This window comes from Borostomias antarcticus (genome assembly GCF_949987555.1).
Source record: "Borostomias antarcticus genome assembly, chromosome: 33".
Taxonomy (NCBI): domain Eukaryota; kingdom Metazoa; phylum Chordata; class Actinopteri; order Stomiiformes; family Stomiidae; genus Borostomias; species Borostomias antarcticus.
In genome coordinates, this window is record NC_140266.1 from 4,056,613 (window position 1) to 4,066,612 (window position 10,000).

The 10,000-nt window shown below is 51.0% G+C and overlaps 1 protein-coding gene across 1 annotated transcript in view; it reads left to right on the forward strand.

Moving 5' to 3' along the window:
* Positions 1–10,000, forward strand: part of plxna1b (plexin A1b) — a gene marked incomplete at both ends in the record, with an annotated part of 54,574 nt that overhangs the window by 3,323 nt on the left and 41,251 nt on the right. The window contains 2 exon segments of the mRNA XM_084460735.1: positions 7,093–7,189; positions 9,972–10,000. The exon segment at positions 9,972–10,000 is cut by the window's right edge and continues 162 nt beyond it. Coding sequence (XP_084316861.1) covers positions 7,093–7,189; positions 9,972–10,000 — 126 coding nt within the window.

Consider the following 10,000-nt stretch of genomic DNA (forward strand, 5'->3'; position numbering starts at 1 on the left):
AAGGTGCCTCTGCTACTTTTATTATGACCTACAGTAACGTGGTTGATGCGATTTTTCTCAACTGTTCCATTGATTTTTTTTTTTAAATCAACAGAATAAAATAAGACGAAACATATTGATTGTACTTCCTCTGTCTCATATTCTCAATATGCCTTTGGATGGCCGGCTTCCTGCTCCGGCAATATTCACGGCTGCCTTAGGAGTGTGTGTGTGTGTGTGTGTGTGTGTCTGGAGAGAGGATAATCAGTGTGTGTGTGTGTGGAGAGAGGTTAATTTGTGTGTGTGTGTGTGAGTCTGCGTGGGTTCGTGCTACAATACCTGCTGGTCTGCTGGCATGCCTGTGTACCTGAGCTTCTCAATGCTCATTGACCCGTGTGTGTGTGTGCATGCGCGTGTGCGTGTGTGTGCACGCTATCTCACCAGATTGATACCACAGGAAGAGAGAGAGTGCAGTTCAGGACACTTGATTGAATTAATCCTATGTGGACCCTATGTTAACCCTATGTGGACCCTATGTTAACCCTATATAGAGTTTTACAGCGTATTATTTTGTCACCTCCTTCATGTATCTCCATCTGAAGGGACTGCGTCATCGAGGTCGCGGGGGTGGGTGACGGCCCAAAGCCGTGTTACTCTGCTCATGACTCACTCCTCAGCGTATAGGATGTCCTCGCAGGAAACTGTCAATATGTAGCGACCATATTTGGCACATGATAGTGTAACATCAGCCTCATGTTAACCTTGGCACTGGATATGGGTGTCTGGTTATGGTATCCATAGACCGTTTGTTTCGACTCATTCTTCCCGACGGGAACGGCTACTGTCCCCAGATACCCAATAGACATACAGCGTGTGAAAAAATGCCACAGTGGGAAGTTTTGTATTTGAAACCGATACACGTTTGTCATCAGATTATATGTGAAAGACGTTCTTTATTCGTGTTTTTTTTTAAGGGGGTAATAGGGTTAGTTCTGAGGGAAATTGAACCGAGGTCCGTATCTAATTCAGGAGCTTCTTAGATTTCGTTGCGTCACTGGAAACTCCCCCGTCGGAGCCGGACAAAAGTATGAATTCATGAAGTGCATCGACTCCACGATGACAGTTTGTCGATCGAGGTCAACGGAACAATTGAGTTCAGATGAACACCGATTCTTCTGTGCGCCGCGAGCTACAGTTCCAACTGAACGGAAAGTTTGGGCCCTAATAAATATCCACTCCATTTAAACACACACACACGCACACACACACACAAATACACACACACAGTTCCAGGGCGAAACAAAACAAGCCGCCCTCACAGACAGCGGCCATGTGTGTGATGGTCTCCAGACGTCGTCCTCCCGGCCGATCAGCGGCGAGGCGGTCGAAGCGTCACCTCCCTCAGGGCGCCGGGGGTCATGGGAGCCGGTAAACAGAGGAGAGACCGCCACGGCGCACGCCTGCTGAGAGAGGAGAGACCTCCAGGGCGCAGGGGCACGCCTGCTGAGAGAACACGGCTGCATAGGAGCACAGCCTGGAGGAGAGAGGGAGGGAGAGAGGGAGGGAGAGAGAGAGGGAGGGAGAGAGAGAGGGGGAGGGAGGGAGAGAGAGAGAGATGGGATGAGTGTGGGGTGTGTGTGTGCGCGTGTGCGTTCGTGTGTGCGCGTGTGTGCGTGGGGCAGAGAGGCTGCCTGGGCAACACTGTTGTGCTGGTGTTGTGAGCACGTACTGTAGGAGTGTGTATGAGTGTGTGTGTGTGTGTGTGTGTGTGTGTGTGCGTGTGTGTGTGTGTGGCTCACCAGCACCCATGCTCAGTGGCGTAGGCGGGCGTGTTCTTACTGCACGGACAGGAAGCACTACTAGTTTTTCCCCGAGCCAGCAGTTTTCCCTCCTCTGCCTTTATTTCTATCAATAAACCGCGGGCCGTGATAAGTGTGTGTGTGTGTGTGTGGGCCGTGATAAGTGTGTGTGTGTGTGTGTGTGTGTGGGCCGGTAATAAGTGTGTGTGTGTGTGTGTGTGTGTGTGTGGGCCGGTGATAAGTGTGTGTGTGTGTGTGTGTGTGTGTGTGTGTGTGTGTGTGTGTGTGTGTGTGTGTGGGCCGGTGATAAGTGTGTGTGTGTGTGTGTGTGTGATAAGCCCCCTAACGTGTTCCAGCCATGTAGCAATCCTGTTAGACGAGGCCAGATTAGCCTCAGAAAAGACTCATATTGAGCTGCATTAATCCCTGGCTGACCGACCCCTACAGTAACGCTGGGCCCGTTTACCACTTGATCCTTGATTACCCTGCGCGCGTGTGTGTGTGCGTGTTAGAGTGCTAAATGTGTGTCTACGTGTATGGGTGTGGGTGTGTCGGAGCTTGTGTGTCAGAGCTACAGTAGTGTGTGTGTGTGTGTGTGTGTGTGTGTGTGTTTGAGAGAGAGAGAGGTTAATTACCTTGCCAGGAGCATTTGTGTCTAAAAATAGATATTTATCAGGAAAGAGATTTTTCAGAAGGTCCCCCTATGACTACATTTACCTGAGTTATCATTTCTGCACTTATTGATGATGGGCGTGTTGAGACAGAGAGAGAGAGAGAGGGGGGGGAGAGAGAGAGGGAGAGAGAGACAGAGAGAGAGGGAGAGAGAAAGGGAGAGAGAGAGGGAGAGAGAGAGAGAGAGAGAGAGAGAGAGGGAGAGAGAGATGGGCGTGCGTGCCTACACTAGCACGGGCGCAGTCATACCCATCGGCAAGTGAGTATTTTTAGACGGGCGATCCGGTGCACCTTCAACATGACTCATTATCCGCTCATGACTCCCACAGAACGCATTCATCACAACCCCTCCTCTCCTCCTCCTCCCCCCCATCCTCTCCTCCCCCCCATCCTCTCCTCCTCTCCTCCTCCTCTCCTCTCCTCTCCTCCCCCCCACATCCTCTCCTCTCCTCCTTCCCCCATCCTCTCCTCCTCCTCTCCTCTCCTCCTCCCCCCCCATCCTCCCCCCCTATCCTCTCCTCCTCCCCCCCTCTCCTCTCCTCCTCCTCTCCTCCACTGTTGTTCTTGGAGAGAACCCGGCTGGTGGTTTTTGTCAGGGTGGACGCTCCTAGCCGAGGGGCGTGTCCTAGCGAGACGGCCTCTCTCTTCCTCCTCATCCATCTCTCCCTTTTCTCCTTTCTTCTCCTGATCCATTAGTGTCAGGAGGAGGGAGGAGAGGAGGAGGAGGGAGGAGGACAGGAGAAGGGAAGTATGGAGGAGGCCGTGTTTATTTAACTTTCCTCGCTCGCTGAGGAGGCCCTACAGTCAAGCTCAGTGCACTTGAATGTTCAACGTTCAAGTTCAAAGTTCAAGTTTCATACATCACACGCTACATCATACCAGTATAGCGAGCAGTGACATGTTTTCCCTCTAGCTCATAAATCTGCTTATTAAAGGAAAAAATTAAGGTAATCAGTTAATCGACTATTGTTTGTTGAGGTTAACAGTTATCGATTAATGAAATTCCTTGAAATTTGCAACCCGACCGCTCACACAAGATCAACTCTGACAGACTGGAGGAGCTGGTCTCTCCTGAACTCTGAGAGACTGGAGGAGCTGCTCTCTCCTCCTGAACTCTGAGAGACTAGAGGAGCTGCTCTCTCCTCCTGAACTCTGAGAGACTAGAGGAGCTGCTCTCTCCTCCTGAACTCTGAGAGACTGGAGGAGCTGCTCTCTCCTCCTGAACTCTGAGAGACTGAAGGAGCTGCTCTCTCCTCCTGAACTCTGAGAGACTAGAGGAGCTGCTCTCTCCTCCTGAACTCTGAGAGACTGGAGGAGCTGCTCTCTCCTCTGCTGAACTCTGAGAGACTGGAGGAGCTGCTCTCTCCTCTGCTGATCTCTGAGAGACTGGAGGAGCTGCTCTCTCCTCCTGAACTCTGACAGACTGGAGGAGCTGCTCTCTCCTCCTGAACTCTGAGAGACTAGAGGAGCTGCTCTCTCCTCCTGAACTCTGAGAGACTGAAGGAGCTGCTCTCTCCTCCTGAACTCTTGAGAGACTGGAGGAGCTGCTCTCTCCTGAACTCTGAGAGACTAGAGGAGCTGCTCTCTCCTGAACTCTGAGAGACTAGAGGAGCTGCTCTCTCCTGAACTCTGAGAGACTAGAGGAGCTGCTCTCTCCTGAACTCTGAGAGACTGAAGGAGCTGCTCTCTCCTGAACTCTGAGAGACTGGAGGAGCTGCTCTCTCCTCCTGAACTCAGAGAGACTAGAGGAGCTGCTCTCTCCTCCTGACCTCTGAGAGACTAGAGGAGCTGCTCTCTCCTCCTGAACTCTGAGAGACTGGAGGAGCTGCTCTCTCCTCCTGAACTCTGAGAGACTGGAGGAGCTGCTCTCTCCTCCTGAACTCTGAGAGACTAGAGGAGCTGCTCTCTCCTCTCCTGAACTTTGAGAGACTGGAGGAGCTGCTCTCTCCTGAACTCTGGGAGACTGGAGGAGCTGCTCTCTCCTCCTGACCTCAGAGAGACTAGAGGAGCTGCTCTCTCCTGAACTCTGAGAGACTGGAGGAGCTGCTCTCTCCTGACCTCTGAGAGACTGGAGGAGCTGCTCTCTCCTCTCCTGACCTCTGAGAGACTGGAGGAGCTGCTCTCTCCTGAACTCTGAGAGACTGGAGGAGCTGCTCTCTCCTGAACTCTGAGAGACTAGAGGAGCTGCTCTCTCCTCCTGACCTCTGAGAGACTAGAGGAGCTGCTCTCTCCTCCTGAACTCTGAGAGACTGGAGGAGCTGCTCTCTCCTCCTGACCTCTGAGAGACTGGAGGAGCTGCTCTCTCCTCCTGAACTCTGAGAGACTAGAGGAGCTGGTCTCTCCTGAACTCTGAGAGACTAGAGGAGCTGCTCTCTCCTCCTGAACTCTGAGAGACTGGAGGAGCTGCTCTCTCCTCCTGAACTCTGAGAGACCTGAGGAGCTGCTCTCTCCTCCTGATCTCTGAGAGACTAGAGGAGCTGCTCTCTCCTGAACTCTGAGAGACTGGAGGAGCTGCTCTCTCCTGAACTCTGAGAGACTGGAGGAGCTGCTCTCTCCTCCTGAACTCTGAGAGACTAGAGGAGCTGCTCTCTCCTCCTGAACTCTGAGAGACTGGAGGAGCTGCTCTCTCCTGAACTCTGAGAGACTGGAGGAGCTGCTCTCTCCTCCTGAACTCTGAGAGACTAGAGGAGCTGCTCTCTCCTCCTGAACTCTGAGAGACTGGAGGAGCTGCTCTCTCCTCCTGAACTCTGAGAGACCTGAGGAGCTGCTCTCTCCTCCTGATCTCTGAGAGACTAGAGGAGCTGCTCTCTCCTGAACTCTGAGAGACTGGAGGAGCTGCTCTCTCCTGAACTCTGAGAGACTGGAGGAGCTGGTCTCTCCTGAACTCTGAGAGACTAGAGGAGCTGCTCTCTCCTCCTGAACTCTGAGAGACTAGAGGAGCTGCTCTCTCCTCCTGAACTCTGAGAGACTGGAGGAGCTGCTCTCTCCTCCTCAACTCTGAGAGACTAGAGGAGCTGCTCTCTCCTCCTGAACTCTGAGAGACTGGAGGAGCTCATCTCTCCTGAACTCTGAGAGACCGGAGGAGCTGCTCTCTCCTGAACTTCCATGCTCTTATCCATCAGAAGAGCGTCTTCTTGTGTTCAGAGCTGCTGCAGTCTCTTCTGACTCACTGGGAACTACATTATCTACAGTATCAGAGAGCGGCAGGGAAGAATATGAAACGAATCGATATGGAACACAAGCAAGAGAAGAGTGTGGGCGCTACAGTCTCCACACACACACACACACCCACACACACACACACACACACACGCGCGCACACACACACACACACACAGAGCAATTCCCCTCATGAGTAAATATTCATGTGGGTGCAGGGGTGTGTGTTGTGTGTGTGTCTATGCTGGTACATGTCTCTACATCCCCTCACAACACAGGGCGTGTGTGTGTGTGTGTGTGTGTGTGTGTGTGTGTGTGTGTGTGTGTGTGTGTGTGTGTGTGTGTGTGTGAGAAGGTGGAGGGGGGGGGGGGGGGGGGGGTCAGCCGTGCTACTCTTTCGTTGCAGGGATTGTCACGGCGCCCTCTAATTGGTTAATCAGGAAAAGAGGGCCGTTCCATTGGTCCTGCGGGACATGTCCTTTCGTGGTCTGAGGGGGGAGGAGCTGGCTGGGTTTGACCCCTGTCCTCTCGGACTGCTTCTCTAGAGTCCCATTAGCTGGCTACCTCTGTCCCCTCCTCTCCTCCTCTGTCCCCTCCTCTCCTCCTCTGACCCCTCCTCTCCTCTGTCCTCCTCCTCTCCTCTGTCCCCCTCCTCTCCTCCCCTCCTCTGTCCCCCTCCTCTCCTCTCCTCTCCTCTCCTCTCCTCTCCTCTCCTCTCCTCCTCTCCTCTCATATAGTGTGCCTGAAAATATGGTGGGGGCAGTTTCAACAAAAAATAAGAATTTGAGATCGATATTTGAGCTTTTTTAGTTGAGGAGTTTATCTTGTGTGTTGAAGGACGTTTGAAACCGAGAAGCTCTTATCATCATCTAAAAGTGAATTATGGATCAGAATAAGATAAGAATATCCAGGAACAGTAATTGATTCTGATGATTTATCTTGGGACGTATCGGGTTTTTGATCTTCATTATGAGAAATAAATACAAGGTGTTCGGTTCTATATTATCGCAATAACATTCATCATCATCGTCTATTACATTGTGTCTCTTTATTCATTTAGGAAGGGAGAAGAAATACATTAACAGGGACAGTGTCTTCTAGATTACCTTTATTATGACTCAATCATAATATTGCAACTCTCTTCGAAGTGTTTCTCTCGCGCGGTTATGAAGTGTCGCTCCTGTGCTTTTGTGGGGCGGCTGTAGCTCAGTTGGTAGAGCGGGTCGTTCAACGATCGAAGGGTCAGCGGTTCGAATCCCAGCTCCGACTGTCCACATGTCGAAGTGTCCTTGAGCAAGACACCTAACCCCAAATTGCTCCCAATGAGCAGGTTAGCACCTTGCATGGCAGCTGCCGCCATTGGTGTGTGAATGTGTGTGTGAATGGGTGAATGAGAGGCCATTGTAAAGCGCTTTGAGTGCCGCTAAGGTGGAAAAGCGCTATATAAGTGCAGTCCGTTTACCATTTACCTTTTGTGTTTCAGTACAACTACGAGGGGAATGACATCAGCGACCTTCCGGTGGACCTGTCTGTTGTGTGGAACGGAAACTTTGTCATCGACAACCCCTACAACATCCAAGGTGAGCTACTGTCCAGGAGTACAAACACCTCTCCAGCTAAGATGTTTCAGGCTTATGAGCTCAGGGTTTTTCCTGGCTCAGAATGGGTCTTTGGGGAGTGATGCGCACACATTTTTTGGGGGGGGACTCTGTTTTATGCCAAGTATCCTACCAGCATATATAGGCCTATATTCTTTGCTGTCGTTCTGACTGAGCTCACTTTTCTCCCGACATGACACAAAATGGATATGAAGACAACATGTTGGCCTGGTTGGAATTCCAACCGAGAAATCACTCTGGTTGAGAGCCTTCACATTTCGAAATTCAGATTCAGGGGCTGGAGCCAGGTAGCCTGGATGACATCGTTCTGATCTCACAAGCTCACATTCTGTTTCTCTCGCTAATCAGTCTGGATACTCTCCATGGAGATCCATTTGGGCCAGATCAGAAAGCGATCTCACCAATCAGAGTTGGTTCTGAGGAATTTGAAATACAAACAGCTACGCTGGGCGGGTTTATGACAGCGAGGGGCAGGTGATAGGACCTTTTCCGATTTTTTTTCAGACGATTCATCCAATCACCTGCCGAGTACTTTTGAAAGTGCCCGCCCTTTTCCAAACAGTTTCCAACGGAGAGTTCCCAGGTGGTTACGCAGAGCAAACCACCTGGGCATCTCAGACTAGGAGCCAGGCTACAGGGCTGGAGTATTTATCGACACGTTAGCTACCGCTGCACAGTAAATCTTTTATAATGGGACCCAAAGGGCTCTGAAAACCTCAAATCTGGGATGGATGTTCTCAGACACAGCGTGTTACGTAGATACGGTTCCTCCAGACTCTCTGGGTTGTGAGTGTGAGTTGTGTAGATGTGTGTAGACGGCAGAGGTGTGTTGCATCTGTGAGAGGTGTGTGAGAATTCCCAACGTTAGAAAAACGTGCGCGCGCAATCGTTTCTGCACTCAAAGAATAAAGAAAAGAAAAAAAAAATGTGTATGTTTGTGTGCATGTGTGTTAGCGCATGTATGATCCACCGTGTGTGTGTGCATGTGTGTGTGTGCGTGTGTGTGTTTGTGTACCGCCCTGCCTCTCATAACAAGCGTCCCTGCGGATGGTGATTAAACGGGCAGATCAACCAGGAGACGCAGACAGAGACGAGATGTCTAGTGTGGATAATTACTCGTGAAATGCTGTTCTCTTAATAAGCCCCCTCCCCCCCCCCCCCCCTCCTCGCTGCTATTGTGGCTGTTCCGCCGGGGGCCGTCGTACAGGCCTCCCTCTGGAGGACGCATGACATCATATCTCTGCTCCGGTGGGCTGTCTCCATGGCTCACGCACCGCCATTTTTACTGTAGTAGTACTGGGTATTACTGTAATACACTATACTGAACAGTGTAACGTCCGTAGCTTTACTGTAGGAGTACTGCTGACCAGGACCGCCTGCCGTCCAAACGCTGGCCACGTCAAGAGACGCTCTGTGTCGGAGCTAGCGCGCCTTTCTGCTTCTGTTTTATTTCTGCTGTCCTGAGGGAGTAATCTAACATAAATTAGATCTCTTTTCTCTCTCTCTCTCTCTCTCTCCCTCTCTCTGTCTCTCCCTCTCTCTCTCTCTCTCCCTCCCTCTCTCTCTCTCTCTCGCTCTCTCTCTCCCTCCCTCTCTCTCTCTCTCTCGCTCTCTCTCTCCCTCTCTCTCTCTCACTCTTTCTCTAATAGATAACTATCTAGTCACGATAGCGTCGCACCAACGCTTTTACGGCAGTATGCTAATGTAATTAAATCAGTGGTTTAGGAGCCTTTAATTGGTAGAGAGGTTACTTTAAAATCACAAGTGTGACCCAATAGGATTTAGGCGGAGGGGCGGAGCTTGTTTCCCTTTGTAGAATTCCCCCCGGCCGTTTCCAACACACAACTTTGTGTTGGTTATGAGGATCAAATGTAAACATGTTCTGAATCTGAAGGGTATATGGGGGGTTGGATGTGTCGGGAACCTGTTGGTTTTATAATATAATTTTTTTATCTCTACTTTTTTTACTGACCTTTTTAAATATTATATTTTAAACATATTTTATGATCTTTCTTTTTTTTCTTTTTTTTGTACAGCACTTTGGGTTCGAGAAATGCACATAATAAATCTGATTTTTTATTATTATTATTATTATTATTTATGGTTTTGATTTAAATAAATTAAAGTGTTAGGATTTTACAACACGATGTTAGTCATTGCCTGTCTATGCTGTAGCCTGGGGCTCTTCTGTGTATCACGTTTGATTATGTAGTCATTCCAAATCTCCCTTCCTTCCTCACCATCCTCCTTCTCCCTCTCCCCCTTTTCTCCTCTCCCTCCCTTCCTCTCCCTCCTCCCATAACCTCCTCCTCTCCCTTCCTCTCCTCCCTCGTCCTCTTCTCCTCTGTCCCCTCTCCTCTCCTCCCTCGTCCGCTCCTCTCCTCCCTCCTCCTCTCCTCTTCTCTCCTCCCTCCTCCTCTCCTCTTCTCTCCTCCCTCCTCCTTCCTCCTCTCCTCTCCTCTTCTCTCCTCCCTTCTCCTCTCCTCCTGTCCTCCTCTCCTCTCCTCCCTCCTCCTCCTCTCCTCCCCTCCTCCCTCCTCCTCTCCTCCTCTCCTCCTGTCCTCCCTCCTCCTCTCCTCTCCTCCCTCCTCCTCTCCACTCCTCTCCTCTCCTCTCCTCTCCTCTCCTCTCCTCTCCTCTCTCCTCTCCTCTCCTCTCCTCTCCTCTCCTCTCCTCTCCTCTCCTCTCCTCTCCCCTCCCCTCCCCTCCCCTCCCCTCTCCTCCTCCTCTCCTCCCTCCTCAGCCCACCTGTATAAGTGCTACGCGCTGCGG